General features: G+C 34.1%; 1 protein-coding gene across 7 annotated transcripts in view; it reads left to right on the forward strand.

The window, feature by feature from the left end:
* The window catches only part of LOC125667961 (testis-expressed protein 2-like), a 29033-nt gene extending 26220 nt beyond the window's left edge, over positions 1-2813 (forward strand). For 5 of the 7 annotated variants that reach the window (XM_056163191.1, XM_056163193.1, XM_056163192.1 and 2 more), the window contains exons 7-9: positions 689-892; positions 1096-1216; positions 1409-2813. In XM_056163191.1, coding sequence (XP_056019166.1) covers positions 689-892; positions 1096-1216; positions 1409-1501 — 418 coding nt within the window. In that variant the 3' untranslated portion in view covers positions 1502-2813. The remainder of the gene's footprint in view (positions 1-688; positions 893-1095; positions 1217-1408) is intronic. The other 2 variants (XM_048901673.2, XM_048901672.2) reach the window with 1 other exon arrangement.
* The last annotated feature ends 13892 nt before the right edge of the window (positions 2814-16705 follow it).

Raw genomic sequence — 16705 nt, forward strand, 5'->3', positions numbered from 1 at the left:
TATAGCTAGTTTCAAACTCTGGAATTACTCGGGGTAATAGGAATTGTTTCTTGAACACTGTACTTGGGAAGAGGGCTTAAAGGGGCATGGACACGATTTGAGCTGAAATTTTTCAAATCTTATTTTTCCAGTTATATTGTTTACAATGCTTAACTAAAAGTATTTCTAATGGTCGACCAAAATTTGAATATCAGTTTTTGAGTTACAAGTGAGATACAACACTCACAATTATTTATTATGTAAACAAGGCTTGTGCCATGTTTTGTTTACATACAGAATACTTGATAGAAAATAGCATATTTAAAACAAAATGAGATCTGCTAAACACTAGAAACTATTTAACTGTGTTCAGATAAATTGAAAAATCAGCTTTAAATGCACTTTTACTTGTATATTTAACCTATGTAAACAAAAACATGGCACGAGTTTACATAACAAAGAATTGTGAGCTCTGTATCTCCCATATACCTCCACAACAGACATTCAAATTTTTGTAGACCATTACATATACACTGTACCTTAGTTAAGCATTCTATACATTAAAAACAGAAAAATAAAATTTGAAAATTTTCAGCTCATATTGTGTCCATGCCCCTTTAAAAGCTCAGCATACTATCCTGTTTCTTTCATTGTATGCATTTTATGTTGAATAGAATATTGCTTAAATGACACCTGCTTTGTTTTACAATAGTGGGAAGTCGGGGCAGAAGTTCATGCGGTATTTGAGTAAGTTCACCAAGTCAAAATACGTCCAATCTGCTATGGACCTCAAGTATGTGAAGAAAGCCATGGAGGAAGTATCCAACACCCCAGTCGTCCTCACAGTGGAGGTCCACTTCCTGTCTGGAGAGCTGTCACTCAACATCCCTTTCCCACCGACAGACAGGCTATGGTACATGATAAACAAACTTTGGTTCTTTATCAACTTGCTTTTGAAAAAGTTAATGGACATGAATAAAATCATTCATGAAAATATGGCTCATACGTATGTTTTAAAGAAATCGCAATGTTTGAAAAAGAGCCGCTTTATTACATATTCTGTGGTATTTTGATGAAAACAAGAGCAATGTCTTTATGATGTTCTTTTAAATTTAGGTATGGATTTAAAGGAAATCCCAAATTAACCCTAGTAGCAAAACCTAAAGTTGGTGCCAGACAAGTCACGGTAACCCATATCACAGACTGGATAGAGAAAAAATTGTCCACAGAATTCCAGGTAAATTAGCCGTAAAAGAAGGGAATAATTCCAGGTAAATTAGCCGTAAAAAAAGGGAATAATTCCAGGTAAATTAGCCATAAAAGAAGGGAATAATTTCAGGTAAAAAGGAGCGGGTTAAAGAAGAGAATAGTGCATATTTCAAGATATTTGCAGTAATTTGCTACATGGACTTCCTTGTCATTCTTGTAGAGAACATTTGTGCTGCCAAACATGGATGATCTTATAATTCCTCTGTTCAATGGCTACAGTCCCAAACCAGAAGACAGTAATACCACCTCCTGAAAAATCCAAAGTCATGGCAAAGTGTACTTCAATATTATTTATTGTGTGCGTTGTATTGAGTTTCAGGCATGGAGTAGGGTTTAGTTTAAAGCATATATGGGACAGAGAGAAAAACTCTCTTTTGCAAAATGTGTATTGTGTGTTTTATAACAATATTTGTGAATGGTGGTTTTTAAAGCAAGGAAAATAATGTCCATGTTATTGAATATGAAACATTGTGTCTGCTTGTCATCCATGAACTTGTACGTGTTTGTTTTTAAAGCCCTTAGATGTGCTGAAACTCGAGATTTGTCGTCTGCTGGTCCATGCCTACTTAAACTGCTGTTGCCCATTTCTTGTTGTCCTATGGGTGATCTTCCATGTCTTAAGATGGCAATAATACTTTAAACAATTCTAGACAGATTTTCAGAGTATGTAATATAGATAGATAAATGCTGAAGAAAGAAAAGCTGATATTAGACAATATAATAGATTTAGACCTATGACGTGTCGGATACTATATAAATGAAATATATCAATATTGATTTCTTTCTTGTTTTTTATTTTCACAACAAAAATTCATCCATGAGAGAGAAAAAGTTCATTAGTTTAATAGAATGGGTTGTTTTTTTTTTGTGAACTCTTTTGCCATGGCTGGCCACCCATATTCTTCTAGTAATTTTTTCTATCTTTTGTGATTATTTCACATTCAATGTTGCAATAAATGAAACTTTCTGTATAACATTTGTGGTTACAATACATATTTATAATCTTTTATACTTCTGGATGAATAAGTGTACAAAAATGATCACACCTTCATACCACTTGAATATGGGTCTTTTTTTATTATAATGGGTTTCACAGAGAGTTTGAGTACTTTGAAAACTTAGAAATAAGTGGCTGGTAGTAGTTTGCTATTACTAAACATGCTCGGGGACCAGGTTTGTTAGTTATGTTATATTTTGTGTGAACGTGGAGTGGCATGATCACTGATCAGTGTTTACCTAATTTATGCCAAAATCTATTTGGAGTACTGGACCAGAAACTGTTTTTCAAGCATTATTAGGTTTTTCCTTGTAATTGTGTTCTATTTTTTAAAAAGAAACTTTTTTTTTGTATGTGTGTTTCTTCGTTAAAAAGTGTTTTGACATTTATTTTTGAGTTTTTGCAACAAAGTAGATTGTCGTAGGTACAGCAATATATACGCAATTAGTTTTTTCCCCATTAAAATGCCTTTGTTAATTTAAGTTTATGTAAGATACTCTGTGAAATGGAAGCCAATGGTGCCATATGTTTATGTATACTCTTGTTGCTAATAAATGATAAAACAAAATTGGTCATATGTATTACATACTAAGTGACATGATGATGAATTATGATTATCTGTTGACAACCATATGTTGCTGCAAGGTTTCCTCATGTCAAGACTTGCATGTCACATTCAGAGATTGAGATATTTCCAAGTTTATATCTGCAGTTATGGTAGTAGTGACTGTGGGATTGTGAATGTAGGCCTTGAAAGCTCTGTAGGCAGAGCATATGACTAGTGAATGTGATACAGAGGTCCTTTTTAGCTCACCTGAGCTGAAAGATCAGGTGAGCTTTTCTGATTGCCTGTTGTCCGTCGTCTGTCTGTAAACTTTTTACATTTTCGACTTCTTCTCCAGAACCACTGGGCCAATTTCAACCAAACTTGGCCAAAAGCATCCTTGCATGAAGGGCTTTCAATTTTGTTCAAATGAAGGGTCATGTCCCTTTCAAAGGGGAAATAATCACAAAAATAGGGTGGGGTCATTTAAAAATCTTTTTCTCAAGAACCACTGGGCCAGAAAAGCTGAAATTTACATGAAAGCTTCCTGACATAGTGCAGATTCAAGTTTGTTCAAATCATGGCGCCCCCTGGTGTTGGATGAGGCCACAATAGGGGATCAAAGTTTTACATACAAATATACAGGGAAAATCTCAAGAACCACTGAGTCAGTAAAGCTTGAGATTTACATGAAAGCTTCCTGGCATAATGCAGATTCAAGTTTGTTAAAATCATGGCCCCGTGGTTATGATGGGGTCACAATAGGGAATCTAAGTTTTACATACAAATATATAGGGAAAATCTTTAAAAATCTTCTTCTCAAGAACCACTGGGCCAGAAAAGCTGAGATTTACATAAAAGCTTCCTGACATAGTACAGATTCAAGTTTGTTGAAATCATGGCCCCCTGGGGTTGGATGAGGCCAGAATAGGGGATCAAAGTTTTACATAGGAAAAATCTTCTCAAGAACCACTGGGCCAGAAAAGCTGATATTTACATGAAAGCAGATTCAAGTTTGTTCAAATCATGGCCCCCCAGGGGTAGGATGGGGCCACGATAGGGGATCAAACTTTTACATACAAATATATGGAGAAAATCTTCTCAAGAACCACTGAGCCAGAAAAGCTGATATTTACATGAAAGCTTTCTGACATATTTCACATAAAGCAGATTCAAGTTTGTTCAAATCATGGCACCCTGGGGGTAGGATGGGGCCACAATAGGGGATCAAACTTACATACAAATATATAGGGAAATTTTTCTCAAGAACCACTGGGCCAGAAAAGCTGATATTTACATGAAAGCTTTCTGACATATTTCAGAGTTTAGTTTGTTAAAATCATGGCCCTTGGGGGTTGGATGGGGCCACAGGGGATCAAAGTTTTGCATACAAATATATAGGGAAAATCTTTAAAAATATTCTTCTCAAAAACTACTGGGCCAGGAAAGTTTAAATTTACATGAAAGCTTCCTGACATGGTGCAGATTCAAGTTTGTTAAAATCATGGCCCCCGGGGGTAAGATGAGGCGACAATAGGGGATCCATTTTTACATACAAATGTATAGGGAAAATCATTAAAAATCTAATGAAAAATCTGAGGGCCAGAAAAGTTTACATTCACATGAAAGCTTCCTGACCTAGTCCAGATTCAATTTTGAAAAAATTATGGCCCACGGGAGTAGGTTGGGGTCACAATAGGGATCAAAGTTTTACATGTGAATATATAGGAAAAATTTTCAAATATGAGCCAAGGTGACTCATGTGTCAGTATGTCATCTTGTGAAATGAATAACTGGAGACTGCATTACCTCACAGACTTCGTATTTGGTAAGCTGATAATGTCAACATGCTCAAGTTCTCAACAGATCAGAGGTCAAGGTAACCAGGTTTTATGTGTATAATACGTTTTTGTGTGATAAAAGATACTTCGTAGATTTCGTACAACCAATGCACATCAATGGGCACATGATCCCTATTGTTCGGCATGTTGGTATATCTAAGGTCAAGGCCACTACCAGTTAAGGCAGGTTTTTATGCATGTAATGGACAAAAAGAAAGCTTTACCGTTCACACTTGGTTGATATACAAAGGATGCTGTCATCTGACTTGCTACATCTGCTGTGCACATCCAACATAGTACATGAACCCTTCAGCAGCCAGCATGTACTTTGTTGTAGTTATAACCACACTATGGGTATATTGTTGTTGCTCTGGTCCGTCCATCTGTCGCACTTTCTTCTTCCTCTTTTTTTTTTAAGCAGTAACCATTTGATTTAATCATTTGGAATATGATAGGTGGTGTCCTGTAGATGTGCGACAAGGTTTCAGAATTTTCATTTTCACCTACAGGGGCCAATTAGGGATTAAAAAGCAATGTTCCTCTATTTAAAAAAAATTGATTCCCAGAACTCCTCTTACATTTTATGCAGTGGCCAAATCATCTTTTTGGAGATGATTGATGGTGTGGTAAGTTTTCAGAATTTTCTTTTTCATCTTGAGGAGCAAATGGGGTGGGAAAACGACAAACAAAATCATGCTCAGCTAGTTCATCGTAACAAGATTGTATTTGCATTAAAGGTTAGAATCTCAACCATTTTAAAGGTATTTGAACAATCAAAACGTTATGGGGGTTGGGGTGACTCCAGGTCACTTGCCCATCAGAATACTCAATGCATCTTGATATCATCTTCGCAAGCCAAGTACTTTCCCATCTTCGCAAGCCAAGTGATTGACTCACTGTCATCTCCCACATGTGCAGCAGGAATATATAATAGGGTTTAGGGGTCAGGACCTCAATAGTTTTTAATGTATTTCTCAACAATTATGAAATAGGGTTTGGGATGACCCCAGGGCACTTGCCCAACAGAATAACATATGCAGCAAGAATATATATGGTATAGGGATGAGGATCACACCTGTTTTGAAGATATTTGAGCAATCGTAGTATGAGAGGGTTGGGGATGACATTGGGGCACTTGCCTAACAGAATAATCAATACGGCTTGATATGTGCATTCTGGCAATGTAGCGGCAATACATTCTACCCATAGGTTGTAGTCTCACTTGAGCATTTTATGCTAAATTTGATCACGTATATTCAAGTAAATTATTAAATAGCTATTGTGGCTTCTTTGCAATATAATTTACACAAGTATGACCGAGAGTATATATTTAAAGACAAACACTTGTGTGCAGGTATTACTGTCTTATGACAGCGTCAACTCGATTATATATTGCTCTCATCAGCAATAATTGTCAATGATCAGTTGATGCATGCATTAATTCAATTAATGAGAGTAATAATTGATTTGATGTGTGCATTAATGAGAACAATAATTGATTTGATATGTGCATTGATCTATTTGATTATTGCTATCATGATGCACACATCAATGTGGTAAAGTCATTGCTTGAAAGCTTGGTATAAATGATTTCATCAAATTGATGATTTTTTAATTCAGTTGAAGATATATCTTTAATTAGTATATAAAAGAATTAATTCTTTTAAAGAGAACAACAATTCAATAAAAGAGATCATTAATTCAATCGTGGATGTTTAGTTGCTCTCTGTAAAAGAATTACTGTGCGTATCAATTGAATTACTGATATCATTAATTAAATTCAAGAGAGCAATAATGCAATTATTGTGTTCAGTAATTGAATTTATGTGCACAATTTCTCTCTTCAATTGAATTGTAACACATACATCAATGCAATTGTTGATTTCAATTTAATTCAGATATCAATGCATTTGAAGAGAGCGACAATTCAATTATAATGCTCGCGCGATCATCATTTCAGCAGAATAATTAATGCTATCAACAATTAATAATTCATTTAATGTGTGCAATAATAATCAGAATTAAAGATTTGATTAATCATTTGACAGGATCTTTAATTGAATTTTTGCACACGACTGTCATCAAATGAATTGGTGATATCCTCAAATAATTAAAGATATCTTACCAATTGTTAAAAGTATCTTCAATTATTTGAGCTGAGTTTATGTTAATTTGGCACTCCATATTTACCGAGATCTTGTTTTTTCAGTCATTTCTCTTTCCATCTTCTAAATTGGAATGGACAATTACCATGCATGCAGGGTGCAGAAATTTAATTGTTAGCAATGAGATATATCTTTTAAAATTTATATCTTATATAGTTTGAGACATCTTATTATAAAATGTATCTGTTTTAAAACATGTTATAAAAATAAATTAATATGAGATTATCTTTCATTTTTTATGTGATATCATAACTTTATAAGATATCTTGTTTAACAATATAATATGTTATAAACTTTATGAGATATCATATAAACTGTAAATATTATATATGAGATATTTTATGAAATTTAATAATATTAGATTTCTGATTAAAGATATCTCATAAATCATTTAAGATATCTTTATGAATATGGTGTACATGTGCCATATATACACGTAACAGTCTAGCTGCAGAACTGTAGCTCTCTGAAAAAATATTGTGATGGAACAGATATTTCCATCAATATTTTTTCAGAGAGCTACAGTTCAACATCTACAACAGGATATTGACATCACACCTCTCCTCGTCAAAAAGCTTAGCTGAGTAATGTTCATTCTAATATCTACAACCACAGGCACTTGCTTCATAAACTTGGCAAGCTAGGATATACTGGGGCCCTAATTTCTGTATCACCCCATGGGTTTAAATGGGGGTATATTAGATTAAACTATTATAATAGTATTGCTTGCCAGGTTTATGAAACAAGTGCCTGCATGCATGTGCCTACAACAGTTTAAAGTATAATTCCACCCCCTGTGATATGCCATATGTCATATTTTGGAAATTCAATGATTTACATGTATTTTAGATTTATGCATTCTAGGAACATAATATCTTTTGTCTTTTCCGATAGTTATTATGAAATATCTTGTTAAACATAAACATTTCAAAAGTTTAATTAAGTTATGTAGTTAAATTACCCCATATAATATTGTTGGTTAAATTATGTGCAGATACCCGATAAGCGTGGTCATCATGACACGAGGGAGCGTAGCTCCCGAGTGTCATTATGATCATGCCCATCGGGTATCTGAATATAATCAACAATATTATATGGGGTAAGTGACTAGTGTACCATAGTTTACTATTATTCATTATAATATTCTATTATAGCTTTCGGAAGCACGGTCACCTGTTTACTATATGGTGCTATTTTTATTGTTTTTGTCTTTACATTACACTTTGTACACCCTATATTTCTATCAAAATGACTTAATTTCTATCACCGAAAAATGTATTATAATGAAATAATTGTTTTTTAAAAGCCGTTTTTAAAATGCATATAAATGTTTAGACTAGCTGTTGGTTTTGATATCTTTAAATTTATTTCACATTTACTCATTCTCCGACTTCTAGTACTGGTATTTGCATGCTTCAAAGAATTTAAATTAAATACAATTAAAATTCTAAGAACCCTGCATATTTGTGCATTTTTCTGTTTAAAAATTTAGCATTGATGATGGTGGTTACTCTTTTAAATCCTATTTGATATATCCTTCTTTGCATGTAATACATATTTTGACTAAATTGTCTGAAAACATTTACATTGTATATATAATAGATTAAAAAAAAATCGGGGAAACATAAGCAAGAAAAAAAATTAAGAATTGTAAGGCGCGAAACCGTAAAAGAAACACATTCAAGTCTGATTAGCCGCGGCTATTTACTCTAGCTGTCCGCAAAACAATTTAAGTTTATCTCTCAAACACGTTTTTATCATGTGACTGGGTCTTTTATAAAACTCTTTATAAATGATACCCGTATTTCTACACACGTGTTTCCCGACTTGAGGAGAATATGGAAATAGAAATTAGTCTTTGGGACGAAACCATTGACAATATATATCATCTTGTCTCAAGCTTCAAGTGAGATTCAGTGCAAATATCTATTTAAAGAACTTAGTCTGAGTTAGTTATTCGTGTTTGATATGTGCATGCAATTTTGATCTGGAGGAACTTCATACAGTGGACAGTGATATGGTGTATTTTCGGATTTGTGGGCGGGGTTTGAAGAAAAAGTGTGGGTTATGTACAGATAACCCACACTTTTAACAAAAGAAAGCACCCAAACTATGGTACAAATATAAATAATCAATGTTCCAAATATTGAGTCCAAGGGCAATAACTCTGTTTTTATTGATTTTTTGATCAGGGCTAAGTATGCGATAGATTTTCTTTTATTTTTGTGAAGAAACATTTCATGAAGTTGTTATGAATACTTAAATTTAAACAAATTTTGTGAAATTTTGATAACGCAAATTATTTGACATTGATATAATGATTCTGTTTATGTCTCGCATGCTAATAAGTTTGATGACGTATTATATTTTATTTGATAATTTATTAGTTTTATATCTATCTTTTATCATATAAAACTACAAGTGCAGTGTGATTGTGTTTCACCGTACGCTAGAACCCTAGGTATACCTTTCCCTAACAAATCATTCTCTCTCTTTCACTTGTATTATAATACCCCACTTTTGCCTAATGGGGGAGTTACAGAAATTAGGGCCCCAGTAGATGTGCTAGATCGGGGCCCAAAGTGATCAATGGGTTGAATGGACGCATGTTTGACTCATTTAAATAAGAATTCAGTTTTAGAAAGGTCCTAAAAATAAAAATGATAAATTATTATATTTTATGAAATTATATTCAATTTGTATGAAATTTTACATATTATGTAGGTATATTTAAAATTCTTGTTATAATATAATATATCAATAATGAATATAAAAAGGATATTATTGGGTAACATATTGATAAGATGCTTTTAAAAGGGAAGTTACTCTAATAACCTCTACAGTGAATCTTATTTACTGCAAAATCTTTGGTTGGCATGACATAGAGGGTTAAATCACGACTTGATGTCCACATATTTGCTATTAGGGTCTAATGAAATGCTACGAAAGTGTGTTGTCCCTGAAGTTTCTCTTTGCGACATCAACGTATTTAGCTTGGTCGCTTTTTAAATCAAAGTACTGATAGTACTGTACTGCAAGATAGACAGTGGCCTGGGTTGGTGACCTTTTAAAAACAGTAAAGAGATTGTAATTGCCTAAATGATGATTCCTTTTGTAATCATAATTCAGTAATGGTAAAACAAGATAAACGAGTTCATAGATAAATTATTCAATCTAAAAGAAGTTCTAAACATGTACACACAGTTTTAAAGTGCATACAGTTTCCAAACTTTAGTCAAGATCATGCCTTGTAAATGAGCAATTTGTTTTCTCACGAGAGAATTAAAAGAACGTGAAATTCATATCCCTGCACTGTTTTCCTCTTGAGCTTATAGGATTATATTTCAAAACTTTGAGAATGTAAAAGGGAGAATGGTATATATTATATCGTCGACGGACCAGTTTCGGTGACCTTAGTGATAAACCGCGATTTTCTCATTAATCACTTGGATTAAATAAATAAACAATACACCTACCTTTAAAGTAATTAAATTTCTTTACTTTCATCCAAAAATTCCAATTTCATTGGTACGTTAATTGAATGTATTTTCGTAACAAAAAACATGTCACTTTGTGGTCCTAAAACGGTGACGTCACCTATTTCGGTGACCATTGTTAATATAAGTTTGCCAAAAGTTTGTAACTGTTAAAACGTATATACAGGAGGAATGTGCAACTAAACGTCAATGATTTAAGAAATGAAACTTATAATTCTTTGTTTGATGCATGTATCAAACGAAACATTGGACGGAAAACTTCATCAATGCGCGTAGCGCATTGATGAAAAAGTTTCCGTTCAATGTTTCGTTTGATACATGCATCAAACAAAGAATTATAAGTTTTGTTTCTTATCATTTAATTATGTTTTTAAGATAGAAAAACAAATAGTTTCTCCCATCAAAAAGCTTGAATTAACGTTTCTGAAATGGCGCGTAGGAATACATATAGGCAAGAATGAAAACAAAAACAAAACGGCATGGCTGTGCGTTCAGGTCAGGAACAGTTACTGTACAGATTTAAGTGGATTATACGCCAAATTAAAGGTACAATGGTTAAAAGCTGAATTAAATATAAAGGAAGATAACAAGTGGTGACTGGATTTATGCTGCATCGTGTTGGAGGAGACGTTGAACACTGGTTGTGTCGTTGGAACAGCGGAATGCAATTCGGCTCCATTTCAATATCGAGGAAAACGTTCAAAACGCACTCGTTGACTGAGCCCCATATAACGCAGTTCAATTTTATTGATATTTACCAGATCAGAAGTCGCCACTTGCTCCGTCATGTTATCGATCTCGTAAAGCAGACGATTCATACCGGGAACTCGTGCAATCTGTCTACGTCATCGCCTATCTATGTTGTTTCTTTAAATTAATTTGTATTTTATTCATATCTTTAGTTGTGCTAATTTTTGATAGCAATGAAAAACAAAAATCAAACAAATTCATTTCGTTATATATAATGCTTGTGTGGAAAATCCCGTTCTATAAATAGCGCTAAAATTAGAACGGGGAAGACGCATTCCAGAGAAAAGTAGTCCCGCGTACTTAGTGCAGATGAACTCCGAACGAAATTTTGACAGAGAAATCAAACGAATTTTTCAACCAATCAGCATCGTTTATAAGTCATCACTTTAAAAGTTATTAAATGATTAAAATAACATAGTGTAGAATTCTAGACTTTTGGTATACTTTATATTAATTTGAAGGTTTGTTTGAAAAGGTAATAAGTAAATGGGCTTATTTTTGGGGTGCTCGTGTTGATTTTTTGCATACGCTTCTTCTAGTTGTTCGTTTTCGGGGGGAAATTGAAGACGTACTCTATATATGTTTGCAAACATTACGTCGAAATTGATGACGCAATCTACACCCGGAAACGACAACGCACACATGTAAATAAGAGGTCACCGATTCTGGTCAGTCACCGAAATAGGGCAGTCGACGATACAACCTATCAATGGGTCAAATCCTGTCTGACGTATTTCATACCGATTGTTATGCTGTTCTTTACACACTGAGTTTGTTTTACTGCGGATTACTCCGTTTATCTGATCAAGATATATGGCTCACGCAGGTGTTACCGGTCGACAGCGGGTTTCTACTCCCCTTGGACACCCTGATCCCACATCTGGTATATCAAGGGGTTCGTGTCTGCCCAACTCTAGGGAGTTATAAGATTGATCACTGTATGTTAACTTCACCTTTTCAATACACCATTTTGAAATAGCCAAATGATTTTAGCATGCTGTGTCATGAACAAAAATTAAAGGAGGCAAATGTTGTTTTTCCTATTACAGGTTAAGATAATGAACATTTTTTATTTCATGATCTGACTACCTGATAAGTAGGATTTTATTGCGTAACGGTATGTATAGATTGGACATAAGAATATCACATCTACATACTGTGTTTCAAACGATATTTCAAAGCAGTCATTCATCGCGTGCTTAAATTATTCTCATATGGAGTTTTAATCTTCAAATTGTTCTCAAAGGATATCTCAAGTATGCCTGCGGTGGCCGAGAGGTTAGAACGTTCGCCCCGAATGCGCAAGGCCGGGGTTCAAAAGGCCGGGGTTCGAATCCCGGCCGCGACAGACCTTAGTCGTTAAAACAGGTAGTGATACAATCTCTACCCAGAGTTATCGTTCTTTACACTCACTTGAAAGTGAGTGTAAGGAACGATAACTCTGGGTAGAGATTGGTAGTGATAGTTCCATTGCCAAACGCTCGGCATCAGATGTGGATGTCACGGGTCATCGGAGATTACCTTAAAAACGGATGACCCGTGTCACAGTAGGTGTGGCACGCTAAAGAACCCCCACTGCTCAGTGACCGTAAGCGCCGAGCATAGGCCTAAATTTGAAGCCCTTCACCGGTCTTGGTGACGTCTCCATATGAGTGAAAAATTCTCGAGTGAGACGTTAAGCAAGAAACAATCAATCAATCATTCAAGTTTGCCTCAAGTGTTTGAAATAGTTTTCAATTTCTATGAATCTCGTATAACAAAAAAAACAAACCAAAAAACAAGCAAACAAACAAAAAACAACAAACAAAAAACAGATCATATATTCTAAATGCTGAAGTATTACAGTTCTCAATTTTAAAATTTTATATTTTGAAAAATCATCAATGAAATGCTCAAGTTTTCAGAAGACAGTCGTATTTGTTCCTGTATATTTTCTTTTCAAATTATCTCAAATATACGTCAACTTTTCAGTCATCTAACATTTCAGTCATGTAATTTCAATAAAGATTTATCAAACTCTTAAAAGTACCCATGTGTTCAAATAATTTTTATCTATTCTAATCTTTAAAATATGTCTCATGTTCATTTGTAGATTTGTAAATAGTTCTCATATGTTAAGATATTTCTCAATTTTTTTTCTATTTTGTTTAATAATTTTCATTGACATTTGTCTCTAATCATAGAAAACTCAAAACTAATTCGACTCAAAGTATATTGTATTTTAGTCATGTATATTCCTGATTTCCTGCATTTTTAAAAATCTTATTTTCTTTCATTTCTAAATCATGTGTCATTCTTATCTTCAAATAGTTTGCAGTTTTGAAATCTTAAAATTGATTAACCAAGTTCTTAAACATGTGTTTAAACTATTTTCATATACTGCGTTATTCAATAATTTTCTGAAGTCTTCAAATTCTCCATCACTAATTCTCAAACTAATAGAATGTTGGAGTTATTAAAAAGTTGTCTAGAGTTGACTCAATTAAGGAGGGTTTTACAACCAAAACGAATCTGCAAAACTTGTAAGAAAAAAACCCCAACTAATTGTATAGCAAGAATAGTTACAGAGTGAACTTTATTAGCATCAAGAGAATCTCTTTATTTGGAAATAATTTAGGAACCACTTCACATTTTGGCAAAAAACATTGCATAAAGTGAACAATTTAAGACAGTTTTCTGGTATTTAAAATCAAAACACAAGAAACACTCTGAATATTTAAACTTCAAATCTATAAAACGTGATGTGTACCAGCTGTTATAAATGAGTGGAATTCCCCTCCTGCTGAAATCAAATGAAGTGAATCTTTGGGGATTTTTATGAATAGATTTAAGAAAAAGAAAGAAACTTCACAGGTGGCTACAGAGCGCCAAATTAACATAAACTCAAATAATTGAAGATATCTTCAATTATTTGAAGATATCATCAATTCAATTATTGCTCTCTTTTAATGAATTAATGCGCGCATTAAATCTATTATTGCTCTCATCGAATGAATTAATGCGCGCTTCAATTCAATTATTGCTCTCATCAATTGAATTAATGCACGCATCAATTGAATTAATGAAAGCAATAATTGATTTATTGCGCGCATTAATTCAATTATTGCTCTCTTCAATTCAATTGATGCTCGCATCAATTGAATTAATGAGAGCAATAATAGATTTGTGGCGCGCTTAAATTAAATTATTGCTCTCTTCAATTCAATTGATGAGAGCATCAATTTCGTAGCAATGATTAATTTAGAGCTCGGTATAAATAATTTGATGATCGCTTTAATTCAATTGAAGATATCTTTAATTATTTACAATGCTTTTGTATAAGGAATTAATGCGCGCATCAATTCTTCTAAAGGGAGCAACAATTCAACTAAAGAGATCATTACTTCTTTTGTGGATATGTTGAATTGAAGATATCTTTAATTATATAGTTGCTCTCTCTAAAAGAATTGTTGCTCTCTTCAACTGAATGAAAGATATCATTAATTCAATTGAAGATCTAGCAATAATTGAATTAATGCGCGCATTAAATCAATTATTGCTCTCATCAAATGAATTAATGCGCGAATCAATTCAATTATTGCTCTCATCAATTGATCTAATGCGCGCATTATATCAATTATTGCTCTCTTCAATTGAATTGTAGCACGCATTAATTCAGAATTGAAGATATCATTCATTATTTGAAGAGATCTTTAATTAAATTGTTGCGCGCATCAAATGAATTGATGATATCTTCAAATAATTGAAGATATCTTCAATTATTTGAGTTTATGTTAATTTGGCGCTCCATAGCTACCACATGTAATTTGATGCTAGCACAAAGCAATTGTCACTGTTAACATCGTTGACCGATTGATTCCCTTTTGATTTGAACTGTCCACGCACCTTACAAACTAGCTGTTCTTTTTCGTTTGCGGAATGGCAATGACAATAACTTTATTCTCACAAAATAATTTACATCAGTTGAAGAAAACCCGTCACTTTGCGTAATGTCGAGGATAGAGTCACGTGATAAAACATGCCACATAGACTGGAGCATTGAAAATTGAAATTAAGTTGGAAAATGAACTCACTTCATTTAAAGAATTTAAAATTTCCCACGGAAAATAAAAATATAGTTGAGATAATCAATATTTTAATAGTAGTACTATACATTATATCTAAAGAATACAACGATATACTTCGTGTGATACAAAGGCCGGCGCGGAAACCTAAGGAAACGTCAAAGGCGCCGACCACAGGCACTTGGGGCATGAATCATGCACCCCCCCCCCCCCCCATCATTACTATTAATTTTCTTTTGACCAAAATATTTTTTTCTTCATATGTTTTGTAGATATGCATTTAAGATCACCCAAAAATGTTACTTTTCGTCTCTGTTACGTATTAGTCCAAATCATGTTCTCCGAGAGCTCTCATGAGAACGTGATTTGGACTAATACGTAACAGAGACGAAAAGTAACATTTTGGGGTCATCCTAAATGCATATCTACAAAACATATGAAGAAAAAAAATATGTTGGTAAAAAAAAACTTAATAGTAATAAGGGGGGGGGGGGGGGTGTTCGATCATGATCCATGTCCAAAGTGGCTATGGCGCCGACTAAGTAGGCCTATGCCGCAGGCACTTGTTTCTGTAAAACACTTACGACCTCTGTATATACTAAGTGTCATTATTAGTATACAGAGGTCGTAAGTGTTTTACAGAAACAAGTGTCTGTGGCCTACGCTCGGTCCACGGTGTCCCGTGTTTTAGGGAAATACCTGTGGCCAATACTCTATCCAAATATGAATAAGTACTCAGATGTACGAAATGTACATATAAATGTTATTTTCATCAGTTTAGAAACTTTTCTTGACTACATTAAGAAAATCTTTATATTTCACCCATAGCTTTTTCTATAATCAAACCCTCTATTACAATTCCGGCCGCCAGATAAATTAAGTGGCGGCCGCCAAAAAATAAGTAGCAGTCACCACAAAAATTAAGTGGCGGTTGCCAGTTAATTTATATGGCGGCCGCCAGTCCATAAGTGGCAACCGCCAGTTAAATTAAGTGGCGGCCACCAGTTAAATGGATATTATACCCTGGCACCTATCGACTTCTGTATATATACAGGAGATTAATGAAAACATAATTCTTTTCAAGATTAGCAGGACTACACTAAATCTTGCCAAAATGTAAATGTTCCTAAGCTATTTAAAACATTCAAAGTTTTTATCATGCCGCCGTGACTAAAGACTGGGGGGGGGGGGGGGGGGGGGGGGGGGGGGGGGGGGGGGGGGGGGGGGGGGGGTGGAGGTATTGCTTTTGTCCAAGAAATTTCATTTGATGCCATGATGTTTGACCTTGACTTTAATTTCAAAACTTTAACCTTGCTCGTAACTTTTGAATAGCAAGTGATATATTTTTCAATATATCATGTATGCATATCATGTGACAAGACCTTTCTTTGGTACCACCGTTTTTGACCTTGTAACTTCTGACCTTGGACTTCGTGTGTTGTATAAAGATTCCTTTTACAAAAGGACATTTCATAACATGATTTTTGTTTACCTTGTGACTGCACTAGCTTTTATTATGGTTATGTTGATCATGACACTATGGAGCTAGTTGTAGTTGTAACTACAATATGGGGTCAAGATTTTTTGAACATGGGAATA

Source organism: Ostrea edulis, chromosome 4 (assembly GCF_947568905.1).
Source record: "Ostrea edulis chromosome 4, xbOstEdul1.1, whole genome shotgun sequence".
Lineage (NCBI taxonomy): Eukaryota > Metazoa > Mollusca > Bivalvia > Ostreida > Ostreidae > Ostrea > Ostrea edulis.